The 25,358-nt window shown below is 43.9% G+C and overlaps 1 protein-coding gene and 1 long non-coding RNA gene across 3 annotated transcripts in view; one reads left to right on the forward strand and one right to left on the reverse strand.

Annotated features, from left to right (window-relative positions):
- Nucleotides 1–3,794: 3,794 nt before the first annotated feature.
- Nucleotides 3,795–15,740, reverse strand: LOC105491511 (uncharacterized). The gene is made up of 4 exons (XR_011616162.1): nucleotides 15,673–15,740; nucleotides 14,963–15,274; nucleotides 8,243–8,393; nucleotides 3,795–3,949 (listed from the first exon to the last, which is right to left on the reverse strand). It is a non-coding gene; the product is annotated as an uncharacterized lncRNA (long non-coding RNA).
- Nucleotides 15,741–15,816: 76 nt separating this feature from the next.
- Nucleotides 15,817–25,358, forward strand: part of CFAP263 (cilia and flagella associated protein 263) — a 30,400-nt gene continuing 20,858 nt past the window's right edge. For both annotated transcript variants that reach the window (XM_011758021.2, XM_011758022.2), the window contains exons 1-4: nucleotides 15,817–15,991; nucleotides 18,593–18,719; nucleotides 19,863–20,024; nucleotides 24,280–24,435. In XM_011758021.2, coding sequence (XP_011756323.2) covers nucleotides 15,891–15,991; nucleotides 18,593–18,719; nucleotides 19,863–20,024; nucleotides 24,280–24,435 — 546 coding nt within the window. In that variant the 5' untranslated portion in view covers nucleotides 15,817–15,890. The remainder of the gene's footprint in view (nucleotides 15,992–18,592; nucleotides 18,720–19,862; nucleotides 20,025–24,279; nucleotides 24,436–25,358) is intronic.

Raw genomic sequence — 25,358 nt, forward strand, 5'->3', positions numbered from 1 at the left:
TCTCTGGCTCCACCCATGAAATGCCAATCTCACCCCCTCAGTTAGGACAAACAGAAATGCCTCAGACATTGCCAAATGTCGCCTGCGGGAGGGGGCCAAATCTTTCATGCCAACTTGCTGAGAACTCCTGGTCTAACGGAGCGGAGTGGATTTGTGGAAAAGACAGAGCAATGTGGAATAAGCCTGGGTTTGGATTTCGGCCCCACCCCAAATGGCTACGTGACCTTGGACAAGTTGCTTAACTTCGCTGAACCTCAGTTTGCGTATGAGTAAAACGGGGCTAATGCAGGTACCTGTATCTCACAGAATCATTACGCTGATGAAATGAGATAATGTGTAGAAGGTACTTAGCACAGCGTTGGGCACACAGCTAGCACTCAAGAAATATAGTACCTGAAACAATACTTGTTACAAGTGTTTTTTATTAAGCAATAATAATATTACCTAATTGGTAATAAATATATTAAGAAATAACAATGACAAGTAAATTATCACTATGATCACTTAAAGCCTGCAAGCTGACTCAGTTTCTCAGGTGGTAATCTACTATAGACTGCTGCCAAACTAGGGCAGTGGCTCCTCTCAGAGGAGGAGGTGCTGGGGTGCCCATCTTGGTGTCATACTTTCCAAACTGCTGCCTCGTCTTACTTTATCCCATTTGATGGCATATTAGCCTGATGATATCCTTGTAACATGCATAGGGTAAACGCTTAAAATGTCATCCCCACTTTACAGAGGTGGACACTAAGGCACAAAAACATTACGTTATTACCAAAGTAATTACCAGTAGCCAAGCCAGGCCTGGAACCCTGGGTCATTTAAACACGATCTGCTCTTGACTCCCCTACCTCCAAGCCATCCCCTTTCCCACTTCTTTGAGACACCTGTTACTACCCCACCCCCTTAACAAAGCCCGGCTCCAAGAAAAGAAGCCGATACCCTACAGCTTAGAGTGACTTTACATTCAATAGTCATCTTCCCGAGGGGTATTTGCGCAGTGAACCTCCGTCTAGTGGGCCAACAGGTAGTTTTTGGAGCTGACGTGAAATCCTCAGGTAGGTGGAGTCCAGGTGTATTTATTAGTCGGGGTCCTGTAGGAAACAGAACCCTACTCAGTTCAGCTGAAGAGACCTTAGTGACGGGGCTGTTTCCATTCCCATGGGACTGTGAATAAGGGAGCCTGCGAAGATGGTTGTGGCACCCAGAGACCAGCAGCATTCCAGGTAATTCTAGGTGAGACGGGGGAGGGGAGGGATGATAAAACCAGCGTCCTGGGTCAGCCAGACACGAGGTATGATCAAGGAGAGGCTGTGCGCCGTCAAAACTGGGGTGGGAGAGCAGAGAAGAAATATACGGGGTGCTCTCCCTTCCCGCCTCTTATTGGCTGAAACCAACTCGAAGTCAGCCGCAAGGGAGCCTGGGAAATGGAGTCCACAGGAACCAGCCTCCCAGGGCTTAGGGCGGGGAGGGACAGGATTATGGGGAAGGGGGTTGAGGGAGGGAGCATCGCTAGCACACGGATGGGTGAGGTGGTGATTTGAAGGGGTAAAGGGAAAATCAGCAGCACAGGCAAGGAGCTGATGTGGTGATAACCGTATTTGTATGAACTCTTCTGCTAGGAACAGGACGCCTGGAAACATACTGGCTCACACTGACTTTGTATTTTTGGTGCTTGCTTTAAAATCCAACCACTTTGCTTGCTAAGTTGCCAGGACCGAGAAGCGGGCAGAAAGGAGGAGGAGACCTCCTTGGAAGATAATCGAATCTGAAGGAGGTGAAGGGATGAGCCATGTGTTTATCTGGGGGAAGAGTGTCCAGGCAGAGGAACTGCCAGGATGAAGGCTGGGAGGCAGGAGGATGCCTGTCACGGTTGAGAAACAGCCAGGAGACCAGTGTGACTAGAAAGGACTAAGTGAAGGGGTCGGGGTAGGAGCTGAGGTCAGAGAGGAAATAACTGGGGTGACAGACAGGGTCAGCCACAGTAAAGCACTTTGGGTTTTACTCTGAGTGAGTTGAGAAGTCATTGGAAAGCTTTGTTAGGAAGAGGCATGATCTAACTTAGGTTTAACAGGATCCCTCTGGCTGTTGTGTGGTGAATGCACTACAGGAGGTGGAGGTGAGAACAAAAGGGGATGAGAATTTGGGATTGGGCAGTGTTTCCCTCCCTCCCTCCCTTCCTTTCTTCCTTTCTTCCTTCTTCCTTCCTTTCCCTTCTTTTCCTTCCCCTCTTCTTCCTCTTCCTTTCCTTCTCCTCCCCCTTCCCCTCCTCTCTTTCCTTCTTTCAGCTTTTTCTTTCTTTCTTTTTTTTTTTTTTTTCTGAGACAGGCTCACTCTGTTGCCCAGGCTGGAGTACAGTGGTATGATCTTGGCTCACTGCAACCTCTGCCTCCCTGGTTGAAGCAATTCTCCTGCCTCAGCCTCCCAAGTACCTGGGATTACAGAAGCGTGACACCATACCTGGGTAATTTTTGTGTTTTTAGTAGAGACGGGGTTTCACCATGTTGGTCAGGCTGGTCTTGAACTCCTGACCTCAGGTGATCCGCCCACCTCAGCCTCCCAAAGTGCTGGGATTACAGGCATGAGCCATCATGCCTGGCCCTCGCCCCTCATCTTGCAGTTTTATTGACCCATAACAAACTGCAGAGTGATGAGATGACTGCTATAATGTAGACAAAAGATGATGGTGGCTTGGACTAGAGTGGTTGTAGTAATGAGAAGAGGTCAAGTTCTAGCTTTACTCTGAAGCTTGGACCAGTGGGATCTGCTGACAGATCAGATGTGGAGGTGAGAGAAAGAGGAGAGTCAAGAGTTAGTAAAGGATTACTCCCAGGTTTGTTGGAAGGAGTAATGAAGTTGTCCTGGAAGGATGAAGTTGTCAGTTACTGAGATGGGGAAGAATGGGTTTGGAGGGAGGGGGAAAGTCATGAGTTTAGTGCAGGTATGTTAAGTTTTACGTGTCCATTACACATGCAAGTGCAGATGTTGAGTAGGTGGTTAGATGTAGACAAGGCTGGAGTACAGAAGACAGCATGTTTATTTGTTTGTTTTAAAGCTTTATTGAGGTGTAATTGAAATAAACAAACTGCAGGTATATAAATATTGTACAGTGTACAACTTGATAAATTTTTTTTCTTTCTTTTTTCTTTTTTGAGATGGAGTCTCACTCTGTCACCAGGCTGGAGTGCAGTGGCACAATCTTGGCTTACTGCAACCTTTGCCTCCTTGGTTTAAGTGATTCTCCTGCCTTAGCCTCCCAAGTAACTGGGACTACAGGTGCACGCCACCACGCCCAGCTAAGTTTTGTATTTTTAGTAGAGACAGGGTTTCATGTTGGCCAGGATGGTCTAGATCTCTTGACATTGTCATCTGCCCGCCTTGGTCTCCCAGGGTGCTGGGGTTACAGGCGTGAGCCACCGCGCCTGGAAGATAAGTTTTGATATATGTTTACACCCACGAAATCATCACTCCCAAAAGTTTCCTTGTTCCCCTATGTGATCCCCTCCACCGTATTCCCACTTCCCTGCCCCCTCCATATCCCAAGCAGCCATTAATCTGCTTTTCATCATTGTAAATTAGCTTACACTTTCTAGGATTGTATACAAATAGAATCATACAGCATGTACTCTTTCTAAAATCCAACTTCTTTCACTCAAACTATTTTGAGATTTATGCATGTTGTTGCCTGCATCCATGGTTTATTCCTTTCCCTGTTTTTTTTTTTTTTTGGATGACAGATAGCATTCCATGGCTCATATATATGTGTGGATTTGTTTCTGGACTCTATTTTATTCCATTGATCCATTGTCGATTTGTCACCAATGCCATGCTGTCTCAATTACTATAGCATTATAACAAGACTTACAGTCAGGTAATATAAGTCATTCAACTTTGTTCTTCCTCTTCCTTTGTTCTTTCTTCTAAAGTTGTTTTTTCTTTGTTCTTTGAATTTCTGTGTGGCAGTTAGAATCAGCTTATCAATTCACAAAAATAAAGTCTGATGGGATTTTAATTACAGTTGCATTGATTCTACAGATTAATTACCCAGGATAACTGATATCTTAATATTTAGCCCTGTGATCCATGAAGGTGGTCTCTCTCTCTCTCTCTCTCTCTGCAGTACAGGCATTTTAGTATTTTAAATTTCTGTCTAAACACTGCTTTGGGTGCATGCTATTTATTTTAATATTTGGTGTTTGATTTTTATTCCATTTAAAGTAGTTTCTAATTTCCTTATTGATTTGTTTTTTAACCTATTTGTGATTTAAGAGTGTGTTATCTTGCTTCCAAATATATTAGAGGTTTTTCCAAATGTCTTTCTGTTTCATTTCTAATTTAATTCTATTGTGGTGAGAGAACATACTTTGTATGGCAAATACTTTTAAATATACTGAAGTTTATTGTTTTATGAATATGGTCTTCTTAGTTATGTTCTGTGTGCACTTGGAAAGAACGTGAGTTCTGCTGTTGTTGGGTGGATTGTTTTAGAAATGTCCGTTAGGACACTTCAGTTAATAAAGCTGCTCAGATCTTCTATTTCCTTACTTATTTTTGTGTCCTTTTAGCCTATCAGTTTTTGAGAGATTGGTGTTGATATCTTTGAAATCTTTATTATTTATTTATTTATTTATTTATTTTTGAGACGGAGCCTCGCTCTGTTGCCCAGGCTGGAGTGCAGTGGCGCGATCTCGGCTCACTGCAAGCTCCGCCTCCTGGGTTCACGCCCTTCTCCTGCCTCAGTCTCCCTAGTAGCTGGGACTACAGGCGCCCGCCACCACGCCCGGCTAATTTTATGTATTATTTTTAGTAGAGACGGGGTTTCACGGTGTTGGCCAGGATGGTCTCGATCTCCTGACCTCGTGATCCACCCGCCTTGACCTCCCAAAGTGCTGGGATTACAGGCGTGAGCCACCACATCCAGCCTGAAATCTTTAATTGTGAATTCGTCTGTCTCTTTTTTCTTGCAGTTCTATTGGTTTTTGCTTCATGGATTTTGAAGCTCTCTTATTGGATGCATAAATATCATGTATTTATGAATTCATCCCTTTATTATTATAAATGGACCCTCTTTATTACAGGTAATAGTATCCTTTGTTCTGAAATCTACTATGTCTGATATTAACATAACTACTTCACCTTTCTTTAGTGTTTGTATTATTATTTGACTAGTGTTTGTATCTTTTTCCCTTTTACTTTTAACCCACTTGTGTCTTTATATTCAAAGTGCATTTTTTTTTATAGGCAGCACGTATTTAGGTTTTGCTTTTTTATCCAATCAGATAATCTTTGCCTTTTAGTCAGAATGTTTAGACCAATTACATTTTATGTAATTATTGATATGGCTGGATTTTAATCTACCATCTTGATATTTTCTACTTATTCTTTCTTAAAAACAGCTGTATTGATATATAATTCACATACTTAACAATTCACCCACTTAAAGAGTACATTCAGTGACTGTTACTATATTCGAAAGTTGTGCATCTATCACCCCAATCAATTTTAGAACATTTTTCTTATCCCAGAAGAAACTCCACACGCCTTATCCATCACTTATCCCTCCTTTTCCCTACCCCAGCCATAAACAACCACTAATCTATTTCTTGTCTCTAGGTATCTGCTTATTTTTGACATTTCATATACATAAAATCACACAATATGTGATTCTTTGTGATTTTCTTTCTTTTTACTTATCATAATGTTTTCACGCTTCGTCCTTATTGTATGTATCCACACTTCATTCCTTTTATATTGCCAAATAATATTACATTTTATAGATGCAACATTTGTTCATCTGCTCATCAGTTGATGGACATTTGTGTTGTTTCCACTTTTTGGTTAGTTTAAATAATGCCCCTGTGCACATTCATGTACAAGTTCATGCATGGATATGTGTTTTAATTTCTTTTGAGTATATAATAGGAGTAGAATTGCTGGATCATAATGTAAGTCTATGATTAGACTTTTAGGAAAGACCAAACTTTGTTTTTCAAAGGAGCTGCACCATTTTCCATTCCCACCAGCAGTTTATGAGGATTCCAATTTCTCCACATTCTTACTGACACTTGTTTTTATCTGTCTTTTTAATTATATATGTTTTATTATATATTACACTTCCATGATGACTAATGTTGCTGGGCATCTTTTCATGTGCTTATTGATCACTTGTATATCTTTTTTGGAGAAATGTCCATTCAAATCATTTGCTAATCTTTTTTTTTTGAGACAGAGTTTTGCTCTTGCTGCCAGGCTGGAGTGCAATGGCATGATCTCGGCTCACTGCAACTTCTGCCTCTTGGGTTCAAGTGATTCTCCTGCCTCAGCCTCCAGAGTAGCTGGGATTATAGGCATCCATCACCACACTTGGCTAGTTTTTTGTATTTTTTGTAGAGACAGGGTTTCACCGTGTTGGCCAGGCTGGTTTCGAACTCCTGACCTCAAGTGATGTGCCCGCCTCAGCTTCCCAAAGTGCTGGGATTACTGGCGTGAGCCACTGCGCCTGGCCTATTTGCTTATCTTTTAGTTATTGAGTTGTAATAATAGTTCTTTATATATTCTGAATATAAATCCCTCATCAAATATATGATTTGTAATTTTTCTCTCATTCTATGGATTGTCTTTTCACTTTCTTGATGGTGTTCTATGAAGCACAAAAGTTTTTAGTAAGTCCGGCTTATCTATTTTTTCTTTATTGCTTTGCTTCTATTTGTTCTTTTTGTTTTGTTTTCCTTTTTCTGCCTTCTTTTGGATCCATTTTGAATATTGTACAATTCCACTTTATCTCCTTTGTTGACTTAGCTGTATTAGTTTCATAGGCTACTGTGATCTATTGCCACGAACTTTGTGGCTTAAAACAACACAAATTTATTCTCTTATAGTTCCAGAGGCCAGAAGTCCAAAATGGGTTTCACTCAGCAGGACTGTATTTTCTGTAGAAGCTTGAGGGGAGAATTCTCCAGTTTCTAGAGCTTCATTCCTTGCATTCCTTGGCTCCTAGGCCCTCTCCTCCATCTTCAAAGTTCACAGCATAGCATCTTCAAGTCTCTCTCTGCTGAGGTTGTCATATTGCTTTCTCTCTTCTGTAGTAGAATCTCCTTCTGCCTCCCTCTTGTAAGGACACTTGTGATTGCATTTAGAGCCCACTTACATAATCCAGGATAACCTCTCCATTTTAAGACCTTTAACTTAATCGCAAACTTGTTAAGACCTTTCCCCCCTTTACAAGGTGATATTCACAGGTTCCAAGGATTAGAACCTGGATATCTTTGTGGGCCATTATTCTGTCTACTACATTGTCTAGACATTCAGTCTAGAATTAAAGCTACTCTTTTAGTTTTATGTCTTTGCTGTGTCATTTTTATCATTGCTTTAGGGTTTGTAGTACATTTCTTTAACTTAGTACAGTCTATCTTCAAGTGTTATTATACCACTTTATGTATAGTATAAGAACTGTATACCATCACACTCCCATTTCTCCTATACTATCATTGTCATACATTTCACTTATAAACTCTACAATGTAAATGTTTTTGTTTGTTTGTTTGTTTTTCCTTTTTTTGAGATGGAGTTTTTTGCTCTTGTCACCCTGGCTGGAATGCAATGGCCTGATCTCGGCTCACTGCAACCTCTGCCTCCTGGGTTCAAGCAATTCTCCTGCCTCAGCCTCCCAAGTAGCTGGGATTATAGGCATGTGCCACCACGCCTGGCTAATTTTGTATTTTTTTTTTTTTTAGTAGAGACGAGGGTTCACCATGTTGGTCAGGCTGGTCTTAAACTCCTGACCTCAAGTGATCCACTGGCCTCTGCCTCCCAAAGTGCTGGGATTACAGGTATGAGCCACCATGCTCAGCTACAATGTAAATGTTGTAAACTCTACAAGACATTTTTTTTTTTTGAGACGGAGTCTTGCTCTGTCGCCCAGGCTGGAGTGCAGTGGTGCGATCTCGGCTCACTGCAAGCTCCGCCTCCCGGGTTCACACCGTTCTCCTACCTCAGCCTCCCGAGTAGCTGGGACTACAGGCGCCCACCACCACGCCCAGCTAATTTTTTGCATTTTTAGTAGAGACGAGGTTTCACCGTGTTAGCCAGGATGGTCTCGATCTCCTGACCTCGTGATCCGCCCGTCTCGGCCTCCCAAAGTGCTGGGATTACAGGCGTGAGCCACCGTGCCCGGCCGACATATTTTTGTTATATAAACAGTTATTTATCTTTCAGAGAATTAAATGAGAGAAATATATTTACTTACCCACTTAGTTACCATTTCTAGTGCTTTTCATTTCTTTGTGTTGATCTAGATTTCCATCTGGTATCATCTTCTCTCTGCCTGAAGGACGTCTTTTAACATATCTTTATGGTGAAACTCTTCTGGCAACAAATTCTTTCAAGCTTTTGAATATCTGAAAAAAATTTATTTTGTCTTTATTTTTAAAAGATATTTTTGCTGTGTAAAGTATTCTAGTTTGACAGATGTTTTTTTTTTTCTTTCAGAACTCTACCAACTTGAATTGTTACCTACAAGAAATCTGCTATCATTTTAATCTGTGATTCTTTGTATATACTGTGTCTTTTTTTTTTTTTTTCCTGGCTGCTTCTAAGGTTTTCTGTTCATCACTAGTTGTAAGCAATTTAGTTATGATTTCTTTGGTGTCATTTTCTTCATGTTTATTGTTATATGAGATTGGTTGAGCTTCTTAGATCTATAGGTTTGTAATTTTCATCAAATGTGGAAAAATTCAGCCATTATTTCTTCAAATATTTTTTCTGTCTCCTCCACACTTCTGAAGATGAGCAGGATCAAGGAAAGACACTACAAAGGAAAATATCAAGAGAAGGCAGTACAAAGGAAAATGTACTAAGCTTCTTACATCTTGGAGATGCACATTTGCATAGTCAGGACTTTAATCTCGGAAAATAATAACCCAGAGCTTGCTCCATACCTGGTACCTGGTTAAATGTAATCTCAATGAACTCTTCCAAGACCTTAGTGGGAATGGCTTTGGATGGATAGGAGAAGGACTGGGATGGGAAGGAATGAGTAATGATTAAAGGTACAAGCTTTCGGCTCCAGCTCTGCATGTCACCTGCTGTTTGAGTAATTCACATCACCTCTCAGGCTTTCACTTCCTCACCTATACAAATGAGGTGAGTAATAGTGTAACTGACCGAGTCCAGCTGCTCACCGCTTGGAGGCCAAAAACACGAGAAGTGAGGTGTGGTGAAAGGAAAGCAACTTTATTCAAATGCTAGCAGTTGGGGAATGGCCAGGCTCATGCCTCTGAAAGACCATTCTAACTTTTTGGGCTGAGTGAAGGGGTTTAAGAAGGAGAAAGGTGGGGGAAACACGCGGGAGCGGTGCAGCGGGAGGTCTTGTTATCTTGATCGCCTGTCTGGAGGACTGGTTTGCATCATCCTAACTGCGGTAGCGGTGGGCTAACTGCTCCTAACTCCCCCTAATCAGACGGTTCCGCAGTCGGGTCTCTCTGCCTGGCTTGTTTCAAAATTGATCCCTGGAATTTCTAAGCAAGCACATAATTAGATAAGCGACTACTGTTCAAAGAAGTGGCTGGTGGGAAAGGGCAAAACAAAAAGTTTCAAAGTATGTTTCAAGGCTGGAAGCAAGAAAGGAAAAATGTTTTAAAACGCATTTTGAGGCTGGGATACTTGATTACAATAGTACTTATTTTACAGGGTTAGGGAACAAAGCACTCGAATGTTGGCTGTTATTACTACTATTTTTTTTGTTTGCCAATATTTGAAATATCCCTCTTCCTTACTAACTCAATTCTTCCTTAACATCAATTAAAGCAATATATGTTGCTCAGCTGTGACTGACTCCACTGATTGAGGATTGAGCCAGGATCTGTTTATTTCCTTCTTCAGCTCCACATCTCTGGAGCTTTCCCTGGGATATGGAGGTTTTCAGGATTAATAACTGGATGAGATACTCAGTTCAGATCAGCCTCAGTCTCCTTTTCCCATCTTGCTTTTCTCCCCTCCTCTTCTCCATTCTGTTGCCTCTGGACTTTCCAGGGTGGAGTCCGAGAGAACAAGGGGAGATGTAAGAGACAGAAGAGGTCTCACATGACAGCAATGATTTTGGGCTTATGCTCTTGTGACCTGCTTGTGCCCCCAAAGCTTCTCATTCTCGAAGGGCTACTGTGGGCTCCCTAATGATTCTCCCACAGATAAATCCCACTGATTCCCTGCCATGAGTCACAGTGTTTTTTCTTAAGATTCCTCTTGGTCTTCTGAATTTTCTGGATATGTCTCCAGCCTCTTTCTGTGAAGACATCTGACCCATGAAAATCCTTTCTCTTGCCCCATCTTGGGGTCAGTGCAGCCTGCTCCCTGGTAGCCCTTGCCCCTGCCTCCCCGTTAGATGTACAGATCCCTCCAGCCTCTACTTTTAACTTCTTGGGGGCATGAGGCAGATGTCAGCCCCTTGCCCCCAAACTCCAGAGCCTCAATAAACTCATCTGGTGACAGTCTGGAGACCCCTCATTTGGTATGTGAAACCCCTCCTGCAGTAACCCCTCCTATGCCTTTCCTTACAGAGAAAGTTCAGAGTACTAGGACAGCTGTCGCCAAAGGAATTGCCACTTCTCAATGGTGTACCAAGAGCAGAGTAGTGGGAGGTTCTACCTATGGTGTAGGAAATAATTTAGAATTGCATTGTCCATAAAGACCTTTAAAACAATAATAAAATCAACCAAAAGTTGGTCTTTTAAAAATTGTTATTACTGGGTGCTGGCAATTCTAAACAATGACAGCAACAAAATTCTCCTCCCCCCAAAAATCATGTGTGGGTCTAAGTCCTAAATAACGGCTACAGTTAATGTTGAGCTTTTATGGTACACGTTTTGGCTTCAAATCGGCATATTTCGACTCAGAGAACTCCTTGCTATACAGTCATCCCCTGAAACTCACAGACTCAGTTACACTCATTTATTTTGTGAATAGGTTCCTATAGGTTTGGAAAAGTTTGGGCTTGTTTTGGGTAAAGTTCTCATCTCCAGCTCCTGTGGTATAATATATTCTTGCATTTGAATAACAGGTTCAAAATAAGTGAGGATAGTACAGTGATAGCAAAGACAAAGAAATGGAACTTGAGTTACTTCAGTTTTGTTATTCTGTGTGACTTTTTTGGAATTTTAATTTGTGTTTAAAAGCTAAGGCAGTGGCTGGGCGCAGTGGCTCACACCTGTAATCCCAGCAGTTTGGTAGGCCAATGAGGGCAGATCACGAGGTCAGGAGTTCGAGACCAGCCTGACCAACATGGTGAAACCCCGTCTCTACTAAAAATACAAAAATTAGGCCGGGCACGGTGGCTCAAGCTTGTAATCCCAGCACTTTGGGAGGCCGAGACGGGCGGATCACGAGGTTAGGAGATTGAGACCATCCTGGCTAACATAGTGAAACCCCGTCTCTACTAAAAAATACAAAATAAAAAAAACTAGCCGGGCGAGGTGGCCGGTGCCTGTAGTCCCAGCTACTCGGGAGGCTGAGGCAGGAGAATGGCGTAAACCCGGGAGGCGAAGCTTACAGTGAGCTGAGATCCGGCCACTGCACTCCAGCCTGGGCAACAGAGCAAGACTCTGTCTCAAAAAAAAAAAAAAAAAGTACAAAAATTAGCTGGGTGTGGTGGCATGTGCCTATAATCCCAGCTACTCAGGAGGCTGAGGCAGGAGAATTGCTTGAACCTGGGAGGCGGAGGGTGCAGTGAGCCGAGATGGTGCCACTGCACTCCAGCCTGGGCAACAGAGTGAGACTCCATCTCACAAAAAAAAAAAAAAAAAAAAAAAAAAATTAAGGCAGTGATGGAAGCAATTCAAGTGTCCATCAACTGATGAATGGATAAACAAAATGTGGTATATCTATACAACAAAATAGTATTAAGCCTTAAAAAGAAAGGAAATTCTGACACATGCTACCGTATAAATGAACCTTTAAGACATGCTAAATGAAATAAGCCAGTCACAAAAAGACGATAGTATATGACCCCGCTAATGTAAAGTACCTAGAGTGGTCAGATTCATAGAGACAGAAAGTAGAACTGTGGTTGCCAGGGACTGGAGGGAGGGGGAAGCGGGTATAGAGTTTTATAATGAATATGGAGTTTCCATTTTGCAAGATAAAAGTTCCGGGGATTGGATGCACAACCGTGTGAACATACTTAACACTACTGTATTGTACACTTAGAAGTGGTTAAGATGGGCTGGGCGCGGTGGCTCACGCCTGTAATTCCAGCACTTTGAGAGGCCGAGGCGGGCAGATCACGAGGTCAGGAGATCGGGACCATCCTGGCTAACACAGTGAAACCCTGTCTCTACTAAAAATACAAAAAGTTAGCCGGGCGTGGTGGCGGGTGCCTGTAGTCCCAGCTACTCGGCAGGCTGAGGCAGGAGAATGGCGTGAACCTGGAAGGCGGAGCTTGCAGTGAGCCGAGATGGCGCCACTGCACTCTAGCCTGGGTGACAGAGCCAGACTCCGTCTCAAAAAAAAAAAAAAAAAAAAAAAAAGAAGTGGTTAAGATGGCAAATTTTACAGGCCGGGTGCAGTGGCTCACGCCTCTAATCCCAGCCCTTTGGGAGGCTGGGGCCGGCGGACCACGAGATCAAAAGTTTGAGACCAGCCTGACCAACATAGTGAAACCCTGTCTCTACTAAAAATACAAAAAATTAGCCAGGCGTGGTGGCGGGCGCCTGTAATCCCAGCTGCTCAGGAGGCTGGGGCAGGAGAATCTCTTGAACCCAGGAGGTGGAGGTTGCAGTGAGCTGAGATCATGCCATTGCCCTCCAGCCTGGGCAATAAGAGTGAGGCTCCATCTAAAAAAAAAAAAAAAAAAAAGAAAGAAAAAGAAAAAGAAAAAAGATGGTAAATTTTATGTTATTATTTTTTTCTTTTTCTTCTCACCTGCCTGGGTCTCCCAAAGTGCTGGGATTTAGAGGCATGAGCCACTGCGCCCAGCCATGTTATGTATTTTTTAACCACAATTTTTAAAACATGTAAAGCAGCTTGAACAGCAAGGTGATCCAAACAATATTTTTGTTTGGCAAGTGCAAATTTTAGTTCATACATCTAATATGTTACCAAATTAGAATAATATCTTTAAGACTGGAATTTATTCTTTGTGTTGGTTTGAGTCCTCCAACCCAAGATAAAATTAGACATGAAGAGATCTCTTTCTTGGGGAAAGCGTCTGTGATGGACAAAGGAGAGGAAGCTGGAGTAGACAAGGACAGCCTCCCACTGTGATGACATCTGGGAGAGGATGGAGGGAGGGCAAGGGAGCAGCCATCCCAGATCAAAGCACGGCGCTAACAAAGTTCCAGCCAGCCTGATGGGGAGTCTTTGAGTCCATGATGCCAATTAGGCCAGGTACAGTGGCTAATACCTGTGATCCCAACACTTTGAGAGGCTGAGGCAGGAGGATCTCTGAAGGGTAGAGTTCCAGACTAACATGGGCAACATAGCGAGACCTCCATTTCTACAGAAAAAAACAAAACAAAACAGAACAAAAGAACAGAGGGAGAAAGAAAAAAAAAATTAGCCAGGCATGGTGGCATGCCTCTGTAGTCCCAGCTACTCCAGAAGCTGAGGTGGGAGGATCGATTGAGCCCAGGAGTTCAAGGCTGCAGTGAGCTATGAATGTGCCACTGCACTGCACTCCAGCCTGGGCAGCAGAGTGTGACCCTGTCTCAAAAAAGTAAAAATAAACTCCCCCTTCCAAAAAAACAAAAACAAAAACAAAAATTTAAAAAACAGTTTCCAATTAGATGCGTCCCCTGGGGCCATTTCTCTCTCCACACAAAATAGATGACCAGCCGCAAGACCACTTACAACCCTGCCAGTTGGGAAGCTTTCCTTCTCCACTGTCTTTCACTACCTTTTGTGAAGTGGTTGTAATGCAGCCACTGTCCATTTTTGGCTTCCAAGCCAGCCCATCTGTAAACTGAGCTCAAGCCTTTGCCTTCTCTTCCAGGTGGTCATGAACTCCCCAAGCCCCTGCAAATATAGTCATACATTTGAGCTGGGGGAGGGATCCTGGTGCAAATGTGGTGGGTGCCATGTTGGTTTGGGCTACCTGCTCATGCAACTTACTCATGCTCTCTGGTCTTGCTGAGGCCCAACCCTGGATTAACCATTTTCAGGACTGAGGCTGGGCCTGTCCTGCTTAATAACTCAGTGGGTCCAGCGGAACCCAGCTGGTAGAGGGCAGGACTGGATGCATGGTCACTTGGTACCCCATATATTCAGCGTTCTGTCTCTACCAGGGTATAGTAACAGGCCAGGAGTTATTTCTCAAAAGACATATAATTCTCTGCTGTGGATCATATGGTCTTGTTTCAGAATCCTGGGTCCTTTGTTGTGATTCTCCTGCTGGGTCTTGCTTTAAGATTCCTGCTGCATCTTTTTTCACCACGGATACCCCCAATGCCATAGAGTCTATTGTATCACACAGCCCAGTTGGCAGGGTTGTTTGCATCATAGCCTCTCAACTTGCTACAGAGCCCTTTCTTGCTCTGGGTACACTTGGAGCTGGCACCTTTTTATGTCACCTGGGGATAGCATCCATTTGTGTCACCTTGAATATGGACATATTAAGTATTCCTAAATGTGGTCTGCATTGTCCCTAGAACCTAAAGAGGCCTACCGCCAGAGAGAAGGTGGTAGGGCTCCAGCTCTCTGCTGCCATCTCCAGTAATTCTACTCTGGTCCCAACTTTGTGCACCCTGAGCAGCAAAACAAAAACCTTCCCTCAGATCTAGGGAGTGCCTGTCAGTGCTAATGCATGCCCCTTGCAGGGGAAGGTGGCTGACACGCACCCCAAGCACTTTATCACATCTTGCTTTCTAAGCACATCTAGAGCTTACCCTCCCTAGGAGAAGTCTCCCCGTCCTGCGCTCTGTCCTCTTTTATCCCGATGGGGAGCAGAGAGCTCCCGTGTTGCCTCCCTGATCCTTACCATGTCTCACATCAGCGTAGAAGTTAACAGCACGGACTTTGGGTTCCACCGGAGCTTGATTCCATTCTTGAGTGGAATGGAACCTAAGCTACTCCATTCCTTGGTTTTCTGATCTGTAAGATGACGGCAATAATATCAATTGTACCAGATTGTTTTGAGGACTTAAGGAGATGACTACGATGCACAGTGTGACGCATGATGTTGCTGTCTGCACCCCAGGTTCCAGCGGCTTGTTTAGAGGCTGTTTCACTCATTTAATTGGAAGCTCCTTGAGGATCAGAATGGTCTTTTGCAGACATTCCCCCTAGGATACTAAGGACACAGTAGATATTCAGAAACTATTTAGGGATGTCTCTTGAATGTATACCCATTTTTATCAGCCACGTTTTTTCCTTCCAGAAATGCAGGATGTTAATATCTGAGAGGAGCTGCTGTTAGCATGTAGGAAGCCCCAGGTGGTGAACAGAGCAGGGGCCTCCCAGTGGGACAGGGGAAAAAGGACACTGATAAATTGTGTTAATTTTCTGGGCCCCAGTTTCCTTATTGGGAGAATGGAGAGAGTGATAGATACCATTATAAGGTTGTGGCGAAGGTTTTTCATAAACTACGCTAAACACGATGCCAAGGACACAGTAAGTGCTGAGAAACAGCAGCTGCTATTATTACTATTAATTTAAGAGTTATTGTTAAAGAAGTGAAACTGAACGCACTTAGGTGTGCGGTCAATGCCAGCAAACTGGCTGGGTCCGCTCGGAGACAGGCGGGGCAGGGTGGGGAGGGGCCACCGGAAGCCCCACCCCTTTCCTCGCGTCTGGTCGCCCGGGTAACGCTCCGCCGCATCGCCGCGTCGCAGCCGGAGTGACGTGTGGCCGCCGGCACCCGGAGCTCCTGGGCACACGGCATTGGCAGGGACCACTTCGGCAGAGTGATGACTGATGATGAGATCGAGAGCGTCCTCTCCGACTCCCATGAAGGGTCGGAGCAGGAGCTGCCTGTTATCCAGCTGTGCGGGCTGGTGGAGGAGCTCAGGTACCGCGGCCAGCGCCTAGGGGCCGCCCTTCTTCCTCCTGGGCCCTCCTCCCGGGGCGGCCTCCGACCCGGGGACTAGCATGGAGAAGATCCAAGCCCGCATTGAGCACTGGGGAGACTTTGCTTCTGCTCCTGCGTCTCCACCACCACTGAACCAACAAGCTGTTGGTGGAGCTAGATCGGGGTGGTGGGGCGAGGGGGTGGGGCCGGTGGTGGGAAGCCCGGAGGGTAATTGGGGAAGTGAGAGTTTCAGCCGGATGAGTCTCTCTTGTGCCAGACGGTGTGCTTAGCCGATCCACAATTCTACAGAGGCAAGTTGGACCAGGTGACTTCTAAGCCCTTTTCTGATGCTAAGATTCTATGATAAGGCCGGGCACGGTGGCTCACGCCTGTAATCTCAGCACTTTAGGAGGCGAGGCGGGCGCATCACTTGAGGTCAGGAGTTCGAGACCAGCCTGGCCAACATGGTGAAACCCCGTCTCTACTAAAGATACAAAAATTAGCCAGGCGTGGTGGCACGTGCCTGTAATCCCAGCTACTCTGGAGGCTGAGGCAGGAGAATCACTTGAACTTGGGAGGCGGAGGTTGCAGTGAAGCAAGATTGTGCCACTGCACCCCAGCCTGGGCGACAGAGAGAGACTAAGTCTCCAAAAAAAAAAAAAAAAAAGAAAAGAAAAAATCTGTGATAAAACTAACACGGCAGCAGAATAGAAACCTAGCTATTGAGATGGTTTTAGTATGAGGCAACGTGTGCCTGAACCTGGATATAAGCATGGAGATGGATAGTAAATAATGACTGGCCCAATAGTCTGCGTTTATTTTATTTTATTTTAGTTTTGCAGTCTACTTTATATCTACTACTATAGCAAGTAAATTGGATATCAAGATTCCATGATGTAGTTTAGTTGTACAACTTACTGGTCTTGCACAGAATATCCTAGCTCTAGCAGCTGAATAGATGTTACTTCTTCACAGCTACAAATACTTTAGGTCAGAACTGAGGTATTATTACTAATAGTTCTCATTTTTGAGTGTTCCTATGTACTATGCATTTACATATATGATCTTATATGATGACACTGCAACCCTAGGAGGTGGGTAAGGAAACAAAGATACAGAGGTTAAGTCACTTCCCTAGGTTCACACAGTTAGTCAGTGGTAGTGCTGGGATTCAAACTCAGGTGTGACTCCACAGACTACACACACCTGGAGCATGATATATGCTGAAAAAGCAAGCTAGTTTGATAGATTGTGTTTTCTATTCAGCCTTTTCCACTAGTTTGTTTTGTTTTGTTTTTGTTATGGAATCTCACTCGCTCTGTCGCCCAGGCTGGAGTATAATGGCATGATCTTGGCTCACTGCAACCCCTGCCTCCTGGGTTCAAATGATTCTTCTGCCTCAGCCCCCGAATAGCTGGGATTACAGGCGCCTGCCACCACACCCAGCTAATTTTTGTACTTTTAGTAGAGATGGGGTTTCACCATGTTGATCAGGCTGATCTTGAACTCCTGACCCCAGGTGATCCACCTGCCTCGGCCTCCCAAAGTGCTGGGATTACAGGTGTGAGCCACCATGTCTGGCCCCACTAGTCTTAAAATTCAGCCAAACAGGAATTATTAAAAGTAATAGCAAAAACTGCAGTTACTTTTGTGCCAATGTAATAGATCAATAACACATGAAAACATCAAAGTTGTTCTCTCTCTCTCTTATATATATATACATATATATATGTGTGTAACACACACACACATACACACATAAGAGAAGTTAAGAAGTTAAAAAGGTTATAACCTTGGCATATACAGGATAAACTAGGTATGTTTTCTTTTCCTCTGTTCAAAGTTTTCCACAGTTTATGATAAACTTCTGGTTGATACTTTTCATCTATTGGGTGCTGGAAATAAAAGAACTGAAAAACATAAACCAAAGGAAACATCTGAAGATTGTGGGTGTGTGTAACTTCAATAATATAGTAATTCAGGATGGGCACAGTGACTATTATTGCCTGTAATCTCAGCACTTTGGGAAACCAAGGTGGGAGGATCACTTTAGGCCAGGAGTTGGCGCCTAGCCTTGATAACATAGCAAGATACCACCTTTACAAAAAATTTTTTAAATTAGCCAGGCATGGCGTTGTGCACCTGTAGTCCTAGCTACTTGGGAGGCTGAGGCAGGAGGATTGCTTGATCCCAAGAGTTCAAGGTTACAGTGAGTGCAACAGGGTAAGACCCTGTCTCTTAAACAAATTAAAAAAATATGTATATATATAATATATAGTAATTCAGAAATAATTTCCCAAATGGGTTCAATGATACTTGAAACCTATGACAATTTTCAATGTAATACTAGTGTTCTGAATTTTATGGCTCATAAACATGTTAATAAAAATATCAAATATATAGCACATGTCAGGCACTGTCCCAGAGGCTTTGTCTTCCTTATTGGAACCCTAAAGTTCTATTCTTATACCCATTTTATAGGTGAGGAAACTAAGGCACCAAGAGGTTAAGGGGTCTTGCAGGTCCACTAGTTACTAAACACTAGTTATTTGGGGTTTAAACTCTTATTACTAGAACTTACTCAGGTACCCTGTCTTGCAGCTATGTAAACTCTGCTCTCAGAACTGAGACTGAGATGTTTGAGAAATATTACGCTAAACTGGAGCCCAGGGATCAGCGACCTTCACGATTATCAGAAATTAAAATGTCAGCAGCAGATTATGCACAGGTACACAATGGAGATCTAGAACATTCTTTTATTGTTTGTCCCCTTAAATGCAAGTGGCATTTGTGTATCTGCCTTTGGTGTGCCCTCTATGGCCAATTGACCATGGGACCTTCTTCTCCCTGTTTTACTTTTGATTTTTCTTTGCCCTCTAGGGTTTCTCTTTCAAGTGACTACGAAAGAAATTGGGTTCAGTTAATAGTGGATTGAGTCTCCCAGCATATCTTAGTTTACTTGAAAGAATTTCTTTTGGCGAGGCGCAGTGGCTCAGGCCTGCAATCCCAACGCTTTGGGAGACTAAGGTGGGAGGATCACATGAGACCAGGAGTTCGAGACCTGCCTAGGCAATATTTCTAGACCCCATCTTTACAAAAGAACATTCTTAAATTAGCCAGATGTAGTGACATGCACCTGTAGTTTTAGCTACTTGGGAGGCTGAGGTGGGAGGATTACTTGAGCCCAGGAGTTTGAGGCTGCAGTGAACTATGATCACACTGCTGCACTCCAGCCTGGGCAACAGAGCAAGACTCTGTCTCAAAAGAATTTAAAAAAAAAATCATTTAAATGAAGGGACTCAACTGTTTACAAGGCCCCGCCAGCCACCTAAATGAGGAAAGTAGGCCTGGCACAGGCCCTTGTCTCAAAGGGGTTATCTGTGGAGGCTTATCCTTTGAGGGCCAAGCAAACCCATATGTACCCTGGACCACCCACTTTTGACCTTTGCCTTAAATGCATAGAAAGTCCAAGATGTTTGTTTGTCTGTTTTGCTGAACACAGTCCCCCACGGATGCAGTTTCTTTCCTGTGTTCAGCTCAGGAAGTACCTCTGAGCTTCCCCTGTCTTTGACTTGAATGCTAGTCTATAGCAGGTTCACAGCCTTTCCACCTCAAGATGTTTACCCTTATTTATTTTCACTTCATTGTCAAACATAGGCCTTTGAAGTATTTAGTGCAGGGGCTTACGATGACTTGAGAAATAAATGTCAGCTCAGGCCTAATATCCAGCATCCTTTTACCGTGAATTTATTCTCCCCGGCTGTCACTCTGGGGAACTTCTAGCAGGTCAGAGGATCATTTCGATGCCTACCTTGGGCTGGTTTATTACTAATTCCTCTTTGACAATGGCTTTGTTTCTGTTGGGTTGCAGTTTCGAGGCAGGCGTAGATCCAAATCCCGGACAGGTGTGGACCGTGGGGTGGGCCTGACTGTCGACCAAAAACTTGAGCTGGTACAAAAGGAGCTGGAAGATACGAAGGATGACTTACGGCACATGAGGGCAAATGCGGAACGCGACATGCAGCATCACGAGGTACACTTTCCTCCCGGCGCAGCCTGTCCTGCCCGGGCTCCCCACCTCCACCCCATCAAGAGGTATCTAGAGTGGGTTCATGTGATTGTTGGGGCTTTAGAAGAAACACAAGTAGGATGAGGCGAATCCAGGGCCTATCTTCAAGGAACTTACCACCTGCTTGTGGGGACGACATAGTTTCGAACTTTTTTTTTTATGGGAAATTTCAAAAATACACAAATGTAGAGAGGCTAGCACAACAAACCCCTATGTACTCAACACCTGGGTGCAGTGATCATCAACATATGGCCTCTTTTGGTTGATCAACTTTCCCTTCATCTGGCTGGGTTACTAGGAAGTGAAATCCTAGTGAATCTCTGTACATAGTTCAGTATATATCTTTAATATATGAATTCTTTTAGAAGACATAACCACGATAACCCTAAATGCTCTTAAAATTTTACAATAATTTCTTTTTTTTTTTTTTTTTGAGATGGAGTCTTGCTCTATTGCCCAGGCTGGAGTACAGTGGCACGATCTCGGCTCACTGCAAGCTCTGCCTTCTGGGTTCATGCCATTCTCCTGCCTCAGCCTCCTGAGTAGCTGGGACTACAGGCACCCGCCACCACGCCTGGCTAATTTTTTTGTATTTTTAGTAGAGAAGAGGTTTCATCTATTAGCCAGGATGATCTCGATCTCCTGACCTCGTGATCCTCCTGCCTTGGCCTCCCAAAGTGCTGGGATTACAGGTGTGAGCCACCATGCCCGGCCTACAGTAATTTCTTAATAATACAACAGGTTTGAGGTTTAAGTTAGTGTATTAGGGTTCTTGAGAGGGACAGAACCAAGAGCATACATGTATATATGAAAGGGAGTTAATTAGGGGGAATTGGCTCACGTGATTACAAGGCAAAGTCCCACACAATCGATCGGCTGTCTGAAGGCTGGGAAAAGAGAGAAGCCGGTAGTGGCTCAGTCCAAGTCTGAAAGCTTCAAAACCAGGGAAGCCAACAGTGCAATTTTTACTCTATGGCCGAAGGCCCTTCAGCCCCCAGGAAGCCGCTGGTACAAGTCACAGGGTCTAAAGGCAAAGAACCTAGAGTCTGATGCCTGAGGGCAGGAGGAGCGGAAGGAATTGTCGGGCGTGGGAAGAAGAGGGAGAGCCAGAAGTCTCAGTACATAAGCTTATCCACCTTCTTCCACCTGCTTTGCTCTAGCTGCTCTGGCAGCCAATTGGATGGTGCCCACCCACATTGAGGGTGGATCTTCCCCTCCCTGTCCACAGACTCAAATATCAGTCTCTTCTGGCAACATCCTCACAGACACACCCAGAAACAATACTTTCTCAGCCATCTAGGCATCCCTGAATCCAGTCAAGTTAAAACCTAATATTAACCATCACAGTCAGTGAATTGAGTGAAAAGTCCCTAGGTCAGCATTTCTTTTTTTTCTTCTTCTTCTTTTTTTTTTTTGAGACGGAGTCTTGCTCAGTTGCCCAGGCTAGAGTGCAGTGGTGCGATCTCAGCTCACTGCAAGCTCCGCCTCCCAGGTTCATGACGTTCTCCTGCCTCAGCCTCCCAAGTAGCTGGGACTACAGGCACCCACCACCATGCCCAGCTAATTTTTTTTGTATTTTTAGTAGAGACAGGGTTTCACCATGTTAGCCAGGATGGTCTCGATCTCCTGACCCCGTGATCCACCCGCCTCAGCCTCCCAAAGTGCTGGAATTACAGGCGTGAGCCATTGCTCCCGGCCCCTAGGTCAGCATTTCTATACGGCACACGTGCCCATGGTTCATGCCCTGTTACAGACTAATATAGTAGTGTCTCTTAGTGAGTCCAATACAGTCAATTTCCTCCAGAGAAGAAACATCACTGTTAATTCGGTTGCCCACAGGATGACGTTGTTGGCTTGCATTTGAGACCCATGTTGTATGAAAAATAGATACTTCTGTTCTATTTCTAAAGTTTTCTATTTTTCTGTTTCTAAATGTGGGCATTCACAGAATCACACTTGTCTCAAGAGGGACCGATCAGTAGACTCATGTCTCCCATTGACGCAACCATCTGTATACATCAACTGATACCGCTCTCCCACCCCTCCTCTCTCTCTTTCCAAACATGCATTGTTGAATTCTAGCAAGTTAAAGGAGGTTGGGATGTGGTAGCGTTATCCTGACCTGCTAGGTTGTGCAATGTAAGCATCAAGTGCAGAGACAGAGATCAGTATGGGCTAGAGTGGTCAAAAAGAATGTGTTGAGGAGGTAGGGCTTAAAAGGGACTTGGCATGATCTTGAAGAATGATGACATCTGTTTAAGGCACAGGGAAAGAAAGGCACCCCAGGTAAAGAGAATGACATGGGCAAGGAAGTGGAGGTGGGCACAAGCATGGTGAGCTCATGACATTGAGGAGGCTGGTGTGATTAGAGAAGAGGCTACTTTGGAGGCTGCTTCAGGAAGTCAGGTTGAGTAAGGCAATGATTTCTTGAGAGCCATGCCAAGGAGTTTATCTTTGATGTCTTAGAAAGCTGGACCTCACTGAGGATACTTGAGTAGGAGAGCAACGTGTTGAAAGCAGCATTTCAGGTGGATTGATGTTCTACCATGTGGAGATGATGGGGCTGGGAAGAGGCTGGAGCCTGAGGTCAGCCAGTGAAAATGCTTTTGCTTCTTGGTGCCCAGAAAAAAAGTCTGAACTAGGATGATTTGCAGTCTGGCTGCAGATACCATTCCACTGTATTTTTATAGTAATGTGTGTGTGTGTAAGTGTTTTCTTATTTCCAGGCAATCTATGTTGTAGAATGTTGAAAAATACAGTTAAGCTAAAAGAACATTTGAAAACATTCACAATTTACCACTCACAGGTAATTTCTGTTGACTTTCCATTTACCTCCTACAGTTTAGATAATTTTCTATGCATATATGAATTTCTTCTAAAAAATAGTATCATGTTATTTTGTAAACTATATTTTTCACTTAACAACATCTCTTTATGTCAATACATATATTCATTTTATAACTTTTTTTTTTTTTTTTTTTTTTTAAGAGATGGGGCCTCACTGCATTGCTCAGGCTGGGGTGCAGTGGCCATTCACAGTCACGATCATGGCACACTACAGCCTCAAACTTCTGGCCTCCAGCAATCCTCTTGCCTCAGCCTCCTGAGCAGCTGGGACTACGGGCACCATACCTGACTTTATAATATCTTCTTTATTTTTTTCCATTCTCTCCCCTCAAATACTCAGGCTTGGAAGTATAATGTCTTCTTTTAAAAGTAACAGAAATATAATAAGAGTGCCTCTTTATTTCCCCACTAATCCATCTCTATAGATGTAACTGTGGTTCATGTTTTGATGTATATCCTTACAGATATTTTTAATGGATAAATAATCTCAAATATGGAAATACATATCTAGATAGATACCTTGGCCAGGCATGGTGGCTCATGCCTGTAGTACCAGCACTTTGAGAGGCTGAGGTGGGCGGATCACCTGAGGTCAGGAGTTCAAGACCAGCCTGGCCAACTTGGTGAAACCCTTCTCTACTAAAAATACAAAAATTAGCTAAGAGACACCACCCGCATGGTGGTGGGTGCCTGTAGTTCCAGCTACACAGGAGGCTGAGGTAGGAGAATTGCTTGAACCTGGGAGGCGGAGGTTGCAGTGAGCTGAGATTGTGTCACTGCACTCCAACCTGGGCAACAGAGCGAGACTCTCTCTCAAAAAAAAAAAAAAAGGCCAGGTGCGGTAGCTTACGCCTGTAATCCCAGCAATTTGGGAGGCCGAGGCGGGTGGATCACAAAGTCAGGAGATCATGACCGTGCTGGCTAACACGGTGAAACCCCATCTCCACTAAAAATACAAAAATTTAGCCGGGCGTGGTGGCGGGCACCTATAGTCCCAGCTACTCGGGAGGCTGAGGCAGGAGAATGGTGTGAACCCGGGAGGCGGAGGTCGCAGTGAGCCGAGATTGTGCCACTGCACTCCAGCTTGGGCGACAGAGCAAGACTCCATTAAAAAAAAAAAAAAAAAAAAAAAAAAAAAGATAGATACCTGACATCTGTTTTTGTTTGCTCTCTTTTTATGGATTCTATTTTTCAAAGAATGCTTTTAACTAATAACATTGAATAGTCAAGTTTGTATCTTAAGGATATGTTCCTAAGACTAAGAAGAAACATATTTTGGGACACAAAGAGGCCTGGGAACTTAGGTTTTCTTAGAGGACACATCCTTGAAGATTGCTGGAAACATTCTTCTCTCTTTGTGCTGATCCCCCAGGCGATCATTGAGGAGGCTGAAATTCGATGGAATGAAGTTGCGAGAGCAGTGCATGAGTTTGAAAAAGATATTCTAAAAGCCATATCCAAGAAGAAAGGGAGTATTTTGGCCACTCAGAAAGTGATGAAATACATAGAGGACACGAACCGCCGGAGGGTGAGTTGGCAGACGGAGCTTAAAAAGGGAAAAAACATTCTTGCAGGGATGTTATAGAAATCTTCCATGTAAAGCAGCCTAGCTCCATTTGGTCTACCATAAATGTTGCCCACATATGCAGATTTTCTTTGCATCCCTGAAAGTGTATGTGTATATGCATGTTTTAAAATGTATGTTTATGGCTGGGCGCAGTGGCTCACGCCTGTAATCCCAGCACTTTGGGAGGCTGAGGCAGGCGGATCATCGGAGCTGGAGGACCAGCCTGGCCAACATGGTGAAACCCTATCTGTACCAAAAATACAAAAATTAGCTGGGTGAGGTGGTGTGCGCCTGTAATCCCAGCTGCTTGAGAGGCTGAGGCAGGAGAATTGCTTGAATCTGGGAAGCAGAGGTTGCAGTGAGCCGAGATCACGCCACTGCACTCTAGCCTGGGCAACAGAGCAAGACTCCATCTCAGAAAAAATAAATGAATGAATGAATGAATGAATGCATGTTTATCAAGGTTAACACCAGCCAGGCAGGATGTATATTAATAGTACCTCAGATTGATTTCTGTTTTTTGTTATTTGTTTCAAGATCTGTTATCTTTTCTTGAGAAAGGTATGAGACTGGTCTGGTCCAGCCTGTCTAGAGAGATGACTGTAGAGTAGGACAGGTAAATCTCTTCTTCAAATTTTAAAAAAAAACCTTTTAAAAAATTGTTATAGAGATGGGGTCTCACTGTGTTGCCCAGGCTGGTCTTGAACTCTTGGGCTCCAGCAGTCCACCCACCTTGGCCTCCTAAAGTGCTGGGATTACAGGTGAATCTAAAGCTCTTTGAGATCCTTTGTTATCAGGAGATAGACCTTGGGCTGTTATGAGAAAAAAGGAGAATTTGGGGGGTAACCTTCATTTCCAGAGATTTTACAATATGTCAAGCTTTA

Source organism: Macaca nemestrina, chromosome 18, assembly GCF_043159975.1.
Source record: "Macaca nemestrina isolate mMacNem1 chromosome 18, mMacNem.hap1, whole genome shotgun sequence".
Lineage (NCBI taxonomy): Eukaryota > Metazoa > Chordata > Mammalia > Primates > Cercopithecidae > Macaca > Macaca nemestrina.